Consider the following 16649-nt stretch of genomic DNA (forward strand, 5'->3'; position numbering starts at 1 on the left):
AACCAGAGGAAACAGAGTAAATACTGTTGCAGAACCTGTAAATAAGGAAAACTCGGCGTCCGCGAACAGCTCAACAGTAAAGTAACAAGATGGCGGAGCTAATGCTAACCCTTGTTCAAAGGATGTGGACGCTGAAGTAGCCCAAGTTTTAGAGGAGATTCTGGACTTCCAAAAAGACATAAAAGAACACCTGAACAATGTTAAATCCAAGCTCAACAACATTAACCAACAAATTGTGGAGACAGAGGAGCAAATAGAAAAGGTGGAGGACCGGATTCAAAACATGGAGCAGGAGTTGAACAAATTGATAAAAGTCATACATCAGCAAGAAAACAAACTCCTAGACTATGAAGAGAGATCCCGGCGTGAGAATTTAGGGATATACAATGTTCCCGAAGGAGCCGAGTGATCGTCCATGGCAGAGTTTGTGGAAAAACTGCTTCAGGACATGTTGGAGATCCCCCCCCAGCCACAAACCTCGGCATCAAAAGGGCGCACGGTGCGCTGGCGCTATGACCCGCCGGAGACAGAGAAGACAAGCCGCGGTCAATACTCGTCAATTTCCTCCGTTGCGGGATTAAAGAGGAGATCCTGCGCAAAGCTTGGGGAAAGAAGAAGATTTCTCTGAATGGGAGGCTGATATGCTTTGACCAGGATTACCCCCCAGCAGTCCTGCAACAGAGGAAAGAATATGCTGAAGCGAAGCGAGTGTTAAAGCAAAGAAATATCCGCTTCCAGACTCCGTTCCTGGCTAAATTACGAGTGTTTAATGAGGACGGGATGCAGCTGTATCAGACAGCAAAGGCAGCGACAAGAGATATGAAGGACAGAGTACTGCCAGTCAGCGTGGTTACACCGAGGTAGAGCTTGGCTGATCAGCTGTCCCGCTCCGCTTGGGAAACAGTGGGAGGACCAAGCCGGCAGGGGATAGGTAAGGAGCCAGAGAAAAGCATCAAGGAGAGACTGCAAGCCTTCAGAAGATAATCCTCGCCTTCTTTGGAGGACCTATTAGTCTTGACTGACTTCTTAAAGTGTTGATAAGCTGAACAGATCCAAAATAGGTGACTTTGTATTTACTTCAAGACATTTGCGTTTTTACATTTTCCCCAGCTGGGTGAGAATATATACAGACGTGGGATGTATCTGTGTAATAACTACAGTTTTTTTTTCTCTTTCTACCAAGTGCCATGGTGGGGGCCCTCATTACATAGATGGGAGGATTTCCCCCACAGCTAGACGTTTTACCGAGCTTAATCCAAGGTCATCTATTAGAGACCCAAGCCTTGGAATTACACTTTCTTTTTTTGTTTCTTTTTTTTTTTTTCTCTTTCTTTTTTATTATGTTTGTGTTCTTTTTTAGTTCTGGGATTAGACCTGTTAAGTTTTATTTTGCTCATTCTGTTGGATTCACTTACAAGTACATACACATGGTTAGTCACAAAGCTACATTTTTAAAAAGTATTGGAATTTGCCGATAAGGAGGGTAGATTTATTTTAGCAAAGGAAAAGATAGATGGGAACGCAATAACCCTATTGAGTGTCTATGTAGTTTATTTAAAAAAATCACCAATATTATGGTAAGGAAAACCAAAGGTCATTTGATATATGGTGGGGATTTAAATATATATCTAGAGCCAAAATTGGACTCATCTAGTATAAAAACACATTACACTAAGTCCCTATAAAAGAAAGTAAATACACTTTTTGAGGAAGAAGGCTTAATTGACATATAGCGAGACCTTTTCCCTGACAGAAGGGATTATACTTATTTCTCTGCTCCCCACTCTCTTTATACAAGAATAGATTATTTTCTAACATTTGGGAAGGATAAAGACAAAATATATCCATCCATCCATTTTCTACCGCTTGTCCCTTCCGGGGTCACGGGGGGTGCTGGAGCCTATCTCAGCTGCATTCGGGCGGAATATACTTGTGAAATTGGGACAATAGATCTAAGTGACCATGCACCAATATACTTATCTGTTGATTTTAATCTGAGGCAGTTGCGGCATTTTGTTATTATGAAATTGAAAAATATAACAAAGACAAGTATAGTAATTGTAAGTAATTGAACTGTTTACAAAAGCCTATAATTCAGAAACTATTGAAAGAACTGTTTCATGCTTGTATAAGGGTCTGTCAAATATGAAATCATATTCAACTTCATATATTAAAACAAAATGGGAGAAGGAAGGAGGGTTAACTATATCTGAGGAACAATGGACAATAATACGAGGTGCGGCGGTATAGCTCGGTTGGTAGAATAGCTGTGCCAGCAATTTGAGGGTTCCAAGTTCGATCCCCGCTTCCGCCATCCTAGTCACTGCCATTGTGTCCTTGGGCAAGACACTTTACCCACCCACACTGGTTTAAATGTAATTTAAATATTGGGTTTTACTATGTAAAAGCGCTTTGAGTATCTAGAGAAAAGCGATATATAAATATAATTCACTTCACTTCACAATACAGTATGAAGATATCAATGGACTTGTACCAGCTCACCAAAGTGGAGGGAGGTTGGCTGGAAAAGTTTGATCAGATTTTGTATTACATGCTCTCAGAAGTCTCTTTATGACAACCCTCCTGCCTGCTGGAGAAATTGTGGGAATCAAAATGCAAACCACTACCACGTTTTCTGGGACTGCTCTGCCATAAAGGATTATTGGAGAGAGATACACCAAGCTCTACAGGATATTTTCAAATGTAAAATACCCCTTGAAAGTAAGACTCTGTTTTTCGGACTTGTACCTCAAGATTGGCTAAAAAAAAAGATAAACACTTCATGAATATCCTACTAGTGGCTTGTAAAAAGACTATTACCAGGAAATGGTTATCACAGGAGAGCCCAACTTCGAAGCTTTGGATGGAAATCACAATGGATATTTATAAAATGGAGAAGATAATGGCATTTATTAATTATAAATTGGAGAAATTCACTTCATACTAGGAAAACTGGGTCAATTATGTCACGCCCCATAGGCCTGATTTTATTTTCTCGACTTAGTGATTGTACTGTGTAAAAAAGATCACTCCCAATATGTTTATAGTTGTTTAAAATGTATTTATGTTCATATTCTTTTTTTATTGGTCATTTTTGTATTTTTTATTTATTTATTTATTATTATAATTTTTTTGTTTTTTTTGTTTTGTATTTTGTTTTTTTCTCTTTTTTTGGGGTGGAGGGCTCGCATCATTGGGATATAAAGAAAAAATAGTATTTTGACATTTAGGGCAGACAATAGATGTAAAATGTATGCAAATATGATGTAATGTATAGGAATGTCCGATGCTGGGCTCGAAGTCAATAAAAACTGAATTATAAAAAAATGTAATCGTTAACTTAGTGATCTATTCATTGAGATGCTTTGCATGTAGTCTAAATTAAAACAGTTTATGATAAACCTTTATACGAGTGGTATCCTGGTCCAGTATCAGAAAAAAAAAAAATATATATATATATATCATCTGATTGTTGTATATAATAATGGCATTATGCCTTTACTTGCTGTATTGTATGCTCTTATTTTGGAGTGCTGTGCACAAGGAAGTGATGTGGCAGAGTGGCACCAAAGTGATGGAAATGCAGTCAAGCTTCCATAATGTTCATTGTTGCAGTCTGTTGTGATAAATAATTGTTCCCAAAGACTAGACAAAAAATATATAAATTCAGAAAATGGTGTATGCCAGTAAAAATGCAGATGTTTGAAAGTGTTCATATGTTACAGATAGGCACATCAATCAGTCTGAGCATTTAAAGTTGGCACTTTTTTATGTCAACTTATACCCAGCATCACTTAAATGTGTAGCTAAAGTATCCACAGCCTTTAGAAATGTGCGTACGACAGCTATGCAGTTGCCGTGACGCAGCGCACATTTCTACGTCAACGTCAGTTTTTATACATCTCAACTTTGCCATGAAAAAGGGCATACGGTAGGTTTTTGTGCGTACACAAGCTATGTACATGAGGCCCCAGGTCTGTGGGCTCGAACTCATGCTAAGGATGCCTCCGTAGGTATCATCTCAGGTTACTATGTTGTTTTGCTGATGCCCAGAATAATGTGATCATGTTTTTTAGGTACTGTTTCTGATGTTCAGTGGCAGAAAGCCATCTCAGAGAGAGGCGAGGTGGTGTGTCCCACCTGCTCCATCGTCACTAGGAAAACCATCCACGGTTTGAAGAAACACATGGAGATTTGTCAGAAGGTCAGAAGTTCCCCATTGATTGTGACACTATCAGAAGACTGTACTTAGACTTTATCCTTATACAGTGTTCCCTCATCTACCATGTTCCATTGCAGAATCACCAGCAATAGGTACAACACAGTGGATTAGCTACTTTAAACACTAATTCAAGCTTTTATAACCACTGGGTGGAAAATACAGTGATAATGGAATAAAAATACAAATATTTTAGATCTAGTATGGGTAGTCACCAGTAAAGAGTACAGAGTCTGACATGACTGGTAGTCAAAGCCACGATGGAGGAGGCAACACTGTATAGTTTTGCTGTGTAAAATAAGATATTGTATCTGTTTATGGATTAATGAAGACAATGCTCCTGTTTTTTGTTAATGCTCTAATTTTGAGTCCACAAAGCATATGTGGTCAAAGATCACCGATGTTGAACGTGAGAGATGGTCTGCTGCCTCACAGTAGTCCCAAATTTTTGATGGGCTTAGGGTAAATTAGTGTGTCCGGATACTTTTGTCAGTATAGTGTACTATGAGGTTGAAAGAGTCTTTCCTACCATCAGTTAAATTACTCATTGGTGGCATAGCTTATACTCTCCCATTAAATAGACATTCTTCAGTTAAACAGTGTAAAGTCACTATATTACTCCTGGGTAACACCATATAAAATCATGTCAAAGCAATACAGAGGCTAGGAAATACAGAGCAGTGTTAAATTTACCTTTCACATTTCAGATTTGAGCGTCTGTATAATGTTTTGAACAAATATGACCTTTAATAACCAACTGTATAAGGTTACAGATTAAATACTACATTATTGATTGGACCATTATATGCCTATTTGTTCATTTCACCTTTAACCCCTGCAGCTTCAAGAGGCGCTGAAGTGCCAGCAGTGCCACAAACAGTTCAGATCCAAGGCAGGACTTAACTATCACACCATGGCAGAACACAACCCCAAGGTACCCACCAAAGCATAATACAAATCATTTATTCCGCTCAGCATCAGTGTCAGTATTTTAAGATTTCAAATATGTTCCTTAAATGGCACAGTGTATCCATGGAATATGAGAATTAGTTAGATGCCACAACAAAGTGTTGGTGACATTACGAAGAGGTCAATCTGACAAACTATGTATAGAAATGTAGCACAGACTGCTACTAGTGTCAGCTTACACTTAGTGTAGTGTTGGGCGTCCTGTGCATGGATGACATTTAATCTTAGATGTTACTAATGATCAGACATTTGATTTGGTGATTGGCATTCCAGTTCATTCCAGCGCTCTCATTTGTGTCTTTGGCTGTCCAAAATCTGACAGCGGAGAGAGCTTCTAAAATATATTAGTGGTGCATCTTTGCATTAGAGCTATGAAGTTTGTTGAATAATTAAACACAGCCTCTTTCAAAAGGTATGAAAGTTTAATGAATGGATGTGCTACAAGCTTTCAGGCTTGATGTGTGAGTGTTTTTTTCTTTCTAATAATATACAACAAGCCATACAGTACTATTTCATATAAGCAATGCATATTGTCCTATATCCTCTTGTGATTTTAAAACGTTGTTATTGAGCAGTCTCATCTTTGTCAGCCATCGCGACCTGACCTTAATGGTGCAATTCCACTCAAGCAAGTCCAAATCCAGCATAATGCTTGGGGTGGAGGGAAGGCCAGCAGAAGTAGATCAATGTACGTTTGTATGAGAAATAGTCATACCAGCAATATAGTCATACCAACAAGACAGTCACAGCAGGATATCTGTAAAGTGTGTCTCATCCTAAAAAAAACTGCATGAACTTTTGACTAAAAGCAGACTAGAAATCGCAAATTTTGCCTACGTACAAAAATATTCAGACTTGTAAAATCTGGCGCGCACACACCTTGACGCAATTTGAAGTAGAAGTGTGCATACGTAATCCTACTTCACATCACACCCTCTCCACATTTCACAGAGTCATGCACAGCCAGTTATCTGGAAATCAATGTCAATAAAACAGAATAAATATGGTTCAACCCCCCCCTCACCTCAGCACCCCATCATCATAAACACACAAACAGTTAAAACAGTTGACACTTTTAAATACCTGGGCATAACCTTGAATAATAAACTCATCTTTGATCAGCACACCACGGACATTCGAAAAAGAAGTCAACAAAGACTGTCAGACATCCATACGATAGAGGTGGGATCTATGAGTATGCTTGGGGGCGGTCGGACTGGTGGTGGATTGGCTTGGGTGTCTGCTGCGCGTTGAGTTGCAGGTCATTTCCTCCCCTACCCTGGCCGGCTGCGTACTGTTTGCCTGTCGGTGGCGGTTTGGGCTGTATGGGGCTGTGGTGCCGGTGTTTGGTTGGCCGGGCGGGCAGGATTTCCAATGGCTCAATTGGCTGGGCTGTGGATGGAGTTGGGGTCGGTAGGTTGGCGGCCTCGGTGGTGTGTGCGTTGTTGCGGTTTGTGGGGTCGTTCGCTCTTTTTTATTTTATTTGAGTGTGTGTTTATTTCGAACATGCATGCATACAACATGATACATCACAATTTCCAGTTTCTTTATTCAACATGTTCGAAAAGGAGTAGGAAGAAGCGGAGCTTATTTAATCATACCCCTTTTCCTTTACATAGCAGTTGCTAAAACGTTTGTTCACTTCCTGTTCTCAATTTGTTCACAATATACTCCATAAGTAATAAAATTAAAAATCAATAAATAATAAATAGTGAAGTAAGTTATATTTCATATGGTTAGATTATCTAGAAAATGAATGAATGGATGAAATAAATTCAGAATGTTTATCATGGTTCTTCTTCTTTGTACTTTGTAAACACTTTAAGTTTGAAGAGTTTCTTGAAGTGGATTATATTAAATGATAAATGGGTTGTACTTGTATCACGCTTTTCTACCTTCAAGGTACTCAAAGCGCTTTGACACTACTTCCACATTTACCCATTCACACACACATTCACACACTGATGGAGGGAGCTGCCATGCAAGGCGCTAACCAGCACCCATCAGGAGCAAGGGTGAAGTGTCTTGCTCAGGACACAACGGACATGACGAGGTTGGTACTAGGTGGGGATTGAACCAGGGACCCTCGGGTCGCGCACGGCCATTCTTCCACTGCGCCACGCCGTCTACATTGTTGTATTTCTTTGCTTAATCCATTCCATAATGTAATTTCACATACTGATATACTGAATGTCTTAAGTGTTGTACGTGCGTACAAATGTTTTAAATTACATTTTTCTCTAAAATTATATTTCTCCTCTTTTGTTGAGAAGAATTGTTGTATATTCTTGTGTAGCAGATTATAGTTTGCTTTGTGCATAATTTCAGCTGTTTGCAAATTCACTATGTCGTGGAATTTCATTATTTTCGATTCAATGAATGAAGGGTCTGAATGTTCTCTATATCCAACATTATGTATTATTATAACGGATCTTTTTTGTAACACGGTTAATGAATGAAGTGTACTTTTGTAGTTATTTCCCCATATTTTTGCACAATAACTTAGATATGGTAACACTAGCGAGCAGGTGATTTTTGGTCTAGAACATATTTTGCTTGTTTCATGATTGACGTTTCTTGCCACTTTGTTGTATATTTTTTATATGAGATTTCCAGTTCATTTTATCATCAATCATTATACCTAGTAATTTGGTTTCATCCATCCATCCATCCATTTTCTACCGCTTATTCCCTTTTGGGGTCGCGGGGGGCGCTGGAGCCTATCTCAGCTACAATCGGGCGGAAGGCGGGGTACACCCTGGACAAGTCGCCACCTCATCGCAGGGCCAACACAGATAGACAGACAACATTCACACACACATCCACACACTAGGGCCAATTTAGTGTTGCCAATCAACTTATCCCCAGGTGCATGTCTTTGGAGGTGGGAGGAAGCCGGAGTACCCGGAGGGAACCCACGCAGTCACGGGGAGAACATGCAAACTCCACACAGAAAGATCCCGAGCCCGGGATTGAACCCAAGACTACTCAGGACCTTCGTATTGTGAGGCAGATGCACTAACCCCTCTCCCACCGTGAAGCCCAATTTGGTTTCATTTACTCTTTCAATTTCTATGCCGTCTATTTGCATTTGTGTTTGACTTTCTCTTGTACTGTTACCGGGGCGGTATAGCTCGGTTGGTAGAGTGGCCGTGCCATCAACTTGAGGGTTGCAGTTTCGATCCCCGCTTCCGCCATCCTAGTCACTGCCGTTGTGTCCTTGGGCAAGACACTTTACCCACCTGCTCCCAGTGCCACCCACACTGGTTTAAATGTAACTTAGATATTGGGTTTTCACTATGTAAAGCGCTTTGAGTCACTAGAGAAAAGCGCTATATAAATATAATTCACTTCACTACCGAAGAGCATTATTTTAGTTTTACTGAGGTTTAAGGATAGTCTGTTTTTGTCAAACCATGTTTTTAATTTGTTCATTTATTTTTGTATTATTTTTATTAGCTTCTGTGTGTTCTCTCCTGAACAAAACGCTGTTGTATCATCCGTGAATAATACTAACTTTAAATATTTTGTAACTTTACAAATGTTATTTATATAAAGATTGAACAATTTTGGTCCAAGTATTTATCTCTGGGGTACACCACAGGATATATCTAACGTTGTAGATTTGTGTTCGCCTAGCTTCAAGTATTGTTTCCTGTTGGTTAAGTAACTTCAAATCCAGTTTAAGACCAACCCTCTGATGCCATACCGTTTTATTGTGTTTATTAAAATATTGTGAGTTATTATGTCAAATGCTTTAGTTAGATCCATAAACACTGCTGCTGCACATTTTTTTACTATCTATTGCATTGGTAATTTCTTCTGTAATTTCAATTAAAGCCATCGAAGTTGAAATATTAGCTCTGTATCCATATTGGTTCTCAGCGAGTATTCTATTTTTGTTTGTGAAACTCTCTAATCTGTTATTGAACAGTTTTTCAATGATTTTAGAAAATTGTAGAAGTAAAGAAACAGGTCTATAATTTGTAAATTAGTGTTTGTCTCCAGTCTTATAAATTGGTGCAACTTTAGCTATTTTCATTTTGTTTGGGAATTTGCCTGTTTGAAATGATAGGTTACTAATATACATTAATGGTCCTGAAATCTCTTCAATAACATTTTTTATCTTTATAAATGGTTGATTTATATAGGCGAGTAAGGTAAAGTTTTTTGGCCTAGTGGTTAGAGTGTCCACCCTGAGATTGGTAGGTTGTGAGTTCAAACCCCTGCCGAGTCATACCAAAGACTATAAAAATGGGACGCATTACCTCCCTGCTTGGCACTCAGCATCAAGGGTTGGAATTGGGGGTTAAATCACCAAAAATTATTCCCGGGTGCGGCACTGCTGCTGCCCACTGCTCCCCTCACCTCCCAGGGGGTGAACAAGGGGATGGGTCAAATGCAGAGGACAAATTTCACCACAACTAGTGTGTGTGTGTGTGACAATCATTGGTACTTTACTCTAACTTTAAAAAACATTTTTTATCGTTTCAATATCAATTCCATTACAACCGAGTCTTAGATTTGCATTTTTTCACGATTTTAACTATTTCCTCCTGTGTCACATTATTGAGGAACATTGAGTTGGGATTTCTATCTATGGTGTAATTTTAGTCCTCAGTTGAAACCTGGTCGGGAATCCTTTCCTCCAATTTTTGTCCAATATTTACAAATTCATTATTGAAACTTTCAACTACTTCCTCATGGGGTGGTGGTTCCTGTGGCCCTGTGCTGGGCGGTCCTGTGGCGGCCTACTTGGGCGGGGTGGCCTGGGCCAGGCCCCGCCGTGCTCTCCGGGGGGGTTTGGCTCTGGCTCGTGGGGGCTCTGTTGCTGGTGGGGCGGTCTTACCGTCCGGTTGCGGGGAGTCTCTAGGCCCCTCGGGGCGGGGCATCCCGCTTCTCTGCCCGCATGGGGTGTGGTCTCTCGCTGGCTTGGGGGCTGGATGTCCCCTGCTTCTCCCGTGTCTTGTCCTCTGCCGGGCGCGTCTGTCTATGGCCTGCTGCTGGACCTTCCGGGCGGCACAGTGAGCCCCTCTCTGGGGTTCCTGTTGCTGGCTGGCATCGCTGTGTGGGGGCGGTGGTCCCTTGTTCCCTGAGCGCCGCACCTACTGTTTTGGGTTGGGCTCTCTGGGTGGCTGCGGCCGTACTCTGGCTACTGCACATACTTGGAGACAAATGTATTGTACATACAAATACACATATATACTCACATACACACAATTATTCATACATACATACATATGCGCACACATAGGTACCTACGCTCCCACATACATACACAAATACAGTACATACCTACACACACACGCCCATTCACTGTACAAACAAACACCTACTGTCCATATACAAGCACATATGCATACATACAGTCACGCATATAATCACGTTTCATCAAACATATATTAACGTTGTTCCCCTAGAGAAACTGGGTAACACACAGCACACTGACAATGATCACAATCTACAAGGTTAATACAGTTCACTTCTCTTTCTTCCCCTCCAATTATCTGCTTTCTTTTGTATTTGAAGTTATCATTACATATATGTATTGTTGCATTTGAAACAAGTGTATTGTTGATAATAGAGGTTCATTTTCATTTCTGTGTTAATAATGTTTACTTCACTAACTGCTTATTTGCTATCACTTTTCGCATCATATTTGTACATATCGTACTTGCTGATGCTGTTCTGTTGTTGTGGTTGTTATTGTTGTGTTTGTTGTTGTTGTTGTCTCTCTGTCTTATTCCCCGCTTGTCCCCGCAATTTCCCCCTCTGTCTTCATTTTCTTCCTTTTCTCTTTCTGTGCCCCCTGCTCCGGTCTGGCTGCGCCAAACATTGATATAAATCCATTTAATAAAGTCAAATACAAATAAGGCAACAAGAGAAGTATCCCACACTTCTCTTTTATAAAGTAAATCTGTACAGCCAATAGGGGCATCTACATCAATAATATGATTTGCCTGAGTAGTAGTCTCTGTATCTGGCTTTCAAAGTGGATACAAGAGGGGGCAACAAAAGCGCTGCCTCCATAGCGGACACTATGCTGGGCGGCAAAATCAAATGGCGCCGGGAGCCTAAACTTTGCAGTTCTTTTATCATCGTAGGTGTGTAGTCTTTAACTCTGACACCATGACATGTTAATGAGGAAGCTGAGCTTGTATCATACACAACTTATTTTTTCAGTTGTCTCCACTTTGACACACATGAGCTAAATTGGCTAACATTAGCAACAATTGTGACACAGACACCTCACGTGACCTACGGTGGCCTAGGATGGACAACCCAGGCAACTCTCACAACAGACCACAACTCTTGTTTTCTGACATTCCCACAGTAAATGAAAAATAGTTACTTCAGCTGCCTAACACTTTATACTTAACTTGCTATCTAATGTGCCAATTTTAAACAACTAAGAGGGTATAAAATACAATCTATTCAATATGTTAAATTGACTCAGCCTATTTTTAATGCATCTAAAGGCCTTCTTGGCATTTTTCCAAATATCATTCCATGACATGTCTTTTTCTAAAATGTTTAAATCAATTATCCATTTTCAAACACATGCATCAGTTGCATTCTAGTATGATGTCCATTTATTATTCCATAAAACCTTTTAATTGCTTTTTTATTTTTAAATTGTATCCTGCTGCGATGAGGTGGCGACTTGTCCAGGGTGTACCCCGCCTTCCGCCCGATTGTAGCTGAGATAGGCTCCAGCGCCCCCCGCGACCCCAAAGGGAATAAGCGGTAGAAAATGGATGGTTGGATGGAATTGTATCCTGATTACAAAAATGTATCCTCCAGTTTGTGGCTAATAAGGCATATTTTCAGAGGTTATTTATTTTTGCAGCATGTTTTTAAATGATACAATTTAAAAAAAAAATACTTCTGGGTGTATCAATCAATCAATGTTTATTTATATAGCCCTAAATCACAAGTATCTCAAAGGGCTGCACAAGCCACAACGACATCTTCAGTACAGAGCCCACATAAGGCTCATTATATTGATCAACTAATTCAGAATTCGATGTTTATTTACAGGGCTTAAGTGCAGTTCTCCCTTTATAATCTAGAATAAAGATACATTGTGATGATTGACAGGCAGAACTTTTAATTGCCTATTGTCTACGGGTGGTGCACAAAGTCAGAACACCAGATGCTGCTCCAGAAAAATATATAGATACAAATAAATTCTCAGATGAAACAGTCTTCCGAGCCAATTCTAATTCACTAGATAACAGTTAATGTAAACTTTTCAACAATTCAACATAATTATTGTCAAACGCTGACAATTATGTGTATGCAGAAAACTGTAAGCTTTTCACTATACATAATAACCATATGCAGTTGTACATGGGCATTACATTTTTTTAGTGGCATTAAAAATTAAATTAAAAAGCAATACATTATATTTGCTGATGCCTATGATGGATTAAAATAAGTGTGGTTTAATTTAAAGGTGGGTGCAAAGACACGGTTGTCAAATCATGGATGAATTTACGTAACCGATTAATTTCTACCGTTCAGGCAGATTTATCACAAACATCTAACATTATGTTGACATTAACATCATGGAAATATTTTGAATATTTACAGTAATTATTGTAATTATAAACTATTTTTGTGTATTTGTAAATTTCAACAAACTAAACGAATAAGTGTAACTGACAATTTCCACAATAATAGAAGCTGCGGTATAACAAATACATTTTAGTATTGATGACATACTTAACATAAGTACAATAACAATAACAAAGGGATGGCAATTCTTTTTTGAATAATCCACCAAAGTATAGCAACGCCGCTCTGGGGACATGCATATAGGATGTGTGTCCTATTTTATAAACTTAAACCCATACCAATTTTTTATTGATAACTTGATGTTAATTATAATTAATGGTTATCAAATTAGTAAACAAATTCTCATGATGATCAAATAAAATAAAATATTCAATCGCTGCTGTTTTTTTTTTTTTCATTCTTGTCAGTATGCCAATACACTTGTGCGTAATGGCGTTTCCTTTCTGCTGCCACAGCCATCAATCTGTTTACACTTGCTATGCATATGTTGAAGAGCATATACATTATAGGCTATTACATTTGCTTGACAAACTATATCTGCTAGTGTAATGTAAAATAGCAACGCAATCCAAAAATGTTTTTAGGTCGATCACACGTCGTGATGCTTAATGCAATGATTGATTAAGCATTTGAAAATACAGAACAAAGAATAAGTAATCAAATGTAATACACTGGTAGTTTTCTTTATTGATAAAGCTTTATTGTCTTTAATTGCATGCAGGATCAAAATCTATTATTTTACATGACTTCACTTCACCACTGAAAGGCACTGTTTACTTGAGCAGCTGCCTACACGGCACTACATTTCCAAAGCGTTATAAGTATTATATCCCGCCTTCTTCCGGGATTGAGCACGTAAAGGCCCCTAAACGCCTCCATGCAAACCTCATTCATGCATCTACTATATTATTTGAAATGACCATTCATACTAAGTTTTTTTGCCAGTGAATTTGACGCACAATGTTCTTGATTTCAGTTTGATACATTTTGAAATGGTATCTGCATCGTGTTGTTGCAGTCACAAAGCCTCAGTGCAATGTGCGACAACCCAGCATGCTAACAGAAGGACAGGAATTGCCTCCTGAGTTTGACCTCGATACGACTGTTGCTATTGTCTGTCATACTTTCTACTATTACTTAGTTCCTATTCTTTTCATGCTCTCTCTCATTCAGCATTACATCAAAATATGTGCTGTCATGTATTGGTTCTGTTTCCTGAAATATGAAAGCAAGAGTTGTCCATCTAAACACATGAGCTAAGACAGAGAGGCTGGTCCACTGGGATTCCCCAGTAAGTCTTCTCTCCAGTCATTTGCACGTCTTTCTACACTCTGGCAGCTCTGCCATCTGTTATTCCAGTCTTGGCTAAGCTTTGTTAACTTGAGTACAAACCAGGTTTTTTTCAGGTGTGTTTGAGAAACAGTCTCATCATAGAATGTAATTTGAACTGTGAACATATTAAATGCAAAATGCATTATTAGGACTTTTAAGACACTGATGTGATGTTTGTTTTTTCATCACCTCAGCCCTCATGGAGTGAAGGACAGATGGACGACGAGCATGAGGAGAGAGAACGACTACGGCGAATACTCAAACAGATGGGAAGAATCAAATGTTCCAGTGAGGTATGCAATTTACTTTCTGTTTCTTCTATTATTTCCTATCCCTGCCTTGCTATGTCTCATTTCCAACTTTCATGCCAAATGTTCTTCTTTGTCATTACGCAAGTTTGGATTTAGCTTCCATGTTTTGGTCATTTAATAAAGTTTACACAATCATTCTTTATCATTTGTAGGACTTCTTTCCGGGCTGCAGCTATCCATTATTTTAGTAATCGAGTAATCAATCTAATAATTGAGTAATCGGATGAGACACACTTTCCAGACTTGTGTATTTCAGGGAAATTAGTTAAAATAATAAAAATGTTGTGGGGTTTGAGCGTTGTGTTAGATGGTAAGGGTTTATCGTTATCCCAATATGCAGACATTCTGCATGTAAAAAGGTATTTAATGCTTAAACCAAAAATAAACAAAAGGTAAGTGCCGCTAGAAAAAAGGCACTGAAGCATAGGGAAGACTATGCAGAACAAAAACTAAACTAAACTAAACAAGCAAAGTGGGAAAAACAACGACTTACAGCATCCACATAGGGTAGACATCAGTACGTGCCATGACAATCAACAATATCCCGACAAATAAGATAAACTAAACTAAACTAAAACTTCAAACACAGGACAACCCCAAAAAACTCAAAATAAGACATGATCTGGTGGAACAGATCATGACAGATTTTTCTGATAATCTCTGTAGTTATTTTTTAAATAAATGCACACCTGTGAGGTTCTATTTAAAGGGGACCTACTATATGAAACTAGTTTTTCTTACCTGTTGGTACCTATTTTTGTGTTTTTGAGGATCCCCATAAGTCCCGAAAATTTGAAGTCAAACCATGCGTAGATTTTTTTTAAATATCTTGTTTTCCTTCATACTTCCTCCAAACGAGCCATTTGGAATTTGCTCTGCCTTGTGACATTTCCTGCCCTGTGACATCAGTGGATATCTCCATTTATGATAGAAATGTACCAGAAGCTCTTTGTGTGAATCTGCCATTGTAGTCCAACGCTGTAGTCAATAAGCTCCTTTTTTCTCTCTATCATCTTGTTGTGGGGCAGACTGGTTCAAACAGGCACATGCATCCTCCGCTGTTGCCATTTGTAATACAAAGTACCGTATAGTTAAAACTTATATCTGTCAGAAAACTCAATATGGAATCAAAAACTACAACATCGCTGGCAGGGAGAAGGTGCAATAGAAGTGGAGGCGCGTAAATAAGACCACCCACAAAACGGCGCATCCTGAAGAGACGGTCAGGAAGCTGCTTGAAGATGGTCTGTAAAACCTAATATATACAACATTTTGACCAAGGAACCACCATTACATGTTATATGGACAACAAAGAAGTGTTTTAAATGTGAAAAAAATCATTATATGACCCCTTTGAAGCGTGAACCACAGATGCAGATGCAGAGGTGGCGGGGGGGGGGGGGGGGTAGCTTTTAAATTGAATTTTTAGTGTCCAACAAAAGCAAAACATATAAAAGTAGAATTACTACAGCGTTGTAGTGCTAATGTGAAGTACCTGCTCCAATTTACAGTGCAAACATTTCACCATGTTTTGTCTCTTTCATTTTGAAATAATCCCAAAACGTTTGACAGTCTGTTGTTCACTTTGGATCCTTAGTTCTTTTTTCCCTTCCTTTATTGTTTTCCTTTAAGCCATCTTTCTCCATCGCCACTCCACTGGGCCCGCTGCACCACTGGGCCCGCTGCATACACATAGGCCATGGCACCCACAGCACTACCTGCAGCACCACTCTAATGTGCGCTCTATTCCAAGTAGTCATGCGCAAACGATGTCCCCACATTTTAAGTTCCGGACACACCATGCGGTCTGGATTTAATATTTTTACAAACTCATTAAATGAAACATCAAAGCAAAATAATGAAAATCGATGCTTATTTCTAATCAAATTAATCAATTAATCGTTGCAGCCCTACATGTTTTCCAAAGTCGTATCATTCCCTTGTCATTATAGATAGAGAATGTAATTCAAAAGGCAAACTCTGCAAATTTGCAGCCTCCTCTGGTTTACGGTCATGTTTAGTACAAAATAGGAATCAGAAGTAATAAAAAATATTGGTCAATATTTCACATAACAAGTTCACATGTTAATGTGCAGGGCTGTTCAGCTTACTTCTCCAGTCTAATGGGCTACCAGTACCACCAGAAGCGTTGTGGACGTGAGAGCTCTGATCGTGAGAAACCCATGTTTCTGTGCCAGCAATGTGGAAAAACATATCGCTCAAAGGCTGGCAGGGAC

General features: G+C 39.2%; 1 protein-coding gene across 4 annotated transcripts in view; it reads left to right on the forward strand.

Moving 5' to 3' along the window:
• The window catches only part of znf512b (zinc finger protein 512B), a 73842-nt gene that overhangs the window by 50164 nt on the left and 7029 nt on the right, over positions 1-16649 (forward strand). For all 4 annotated transcript variants that reach the window (XM_061980829.2, XM_061980811.2, XM_061980820.2 and 1 more), the window contains 4 exons: positions 4077-4204; positions 5061-5153; positions 14296-14394; positions 16509-16649. The exon at positions 16509-16649 is cut by the window's right edge and continues 108 nt beyond it. In XM_061980829.2, coding sequence (XP_061836813.1) covers positions 4077-4204; positions 5061-5153; positions 14296-14394; positions 16509-16649 — 461 coding nt within the window. The remainder of the gene's footprint in view (positions 1-4076; positions 4205-5060; positions 5154-14295; positions 14395-16508) is intronic.

Source organism: Nerophis lumbriciformis, linkage group LG01, assembly GCF_033978685.3.
Source record: "Nerophis lumbriciformis linkage group LG01, RoL_Nlum_v2.1, whole genome shotgun sequence".
NCBI classification, from domain to species: Eukaryota; Metazoa; Chordata; class Actinopteri; order Syngnathiformes; family Syngnathidae; genus Nerophis; species Nerophis lumbriciformis.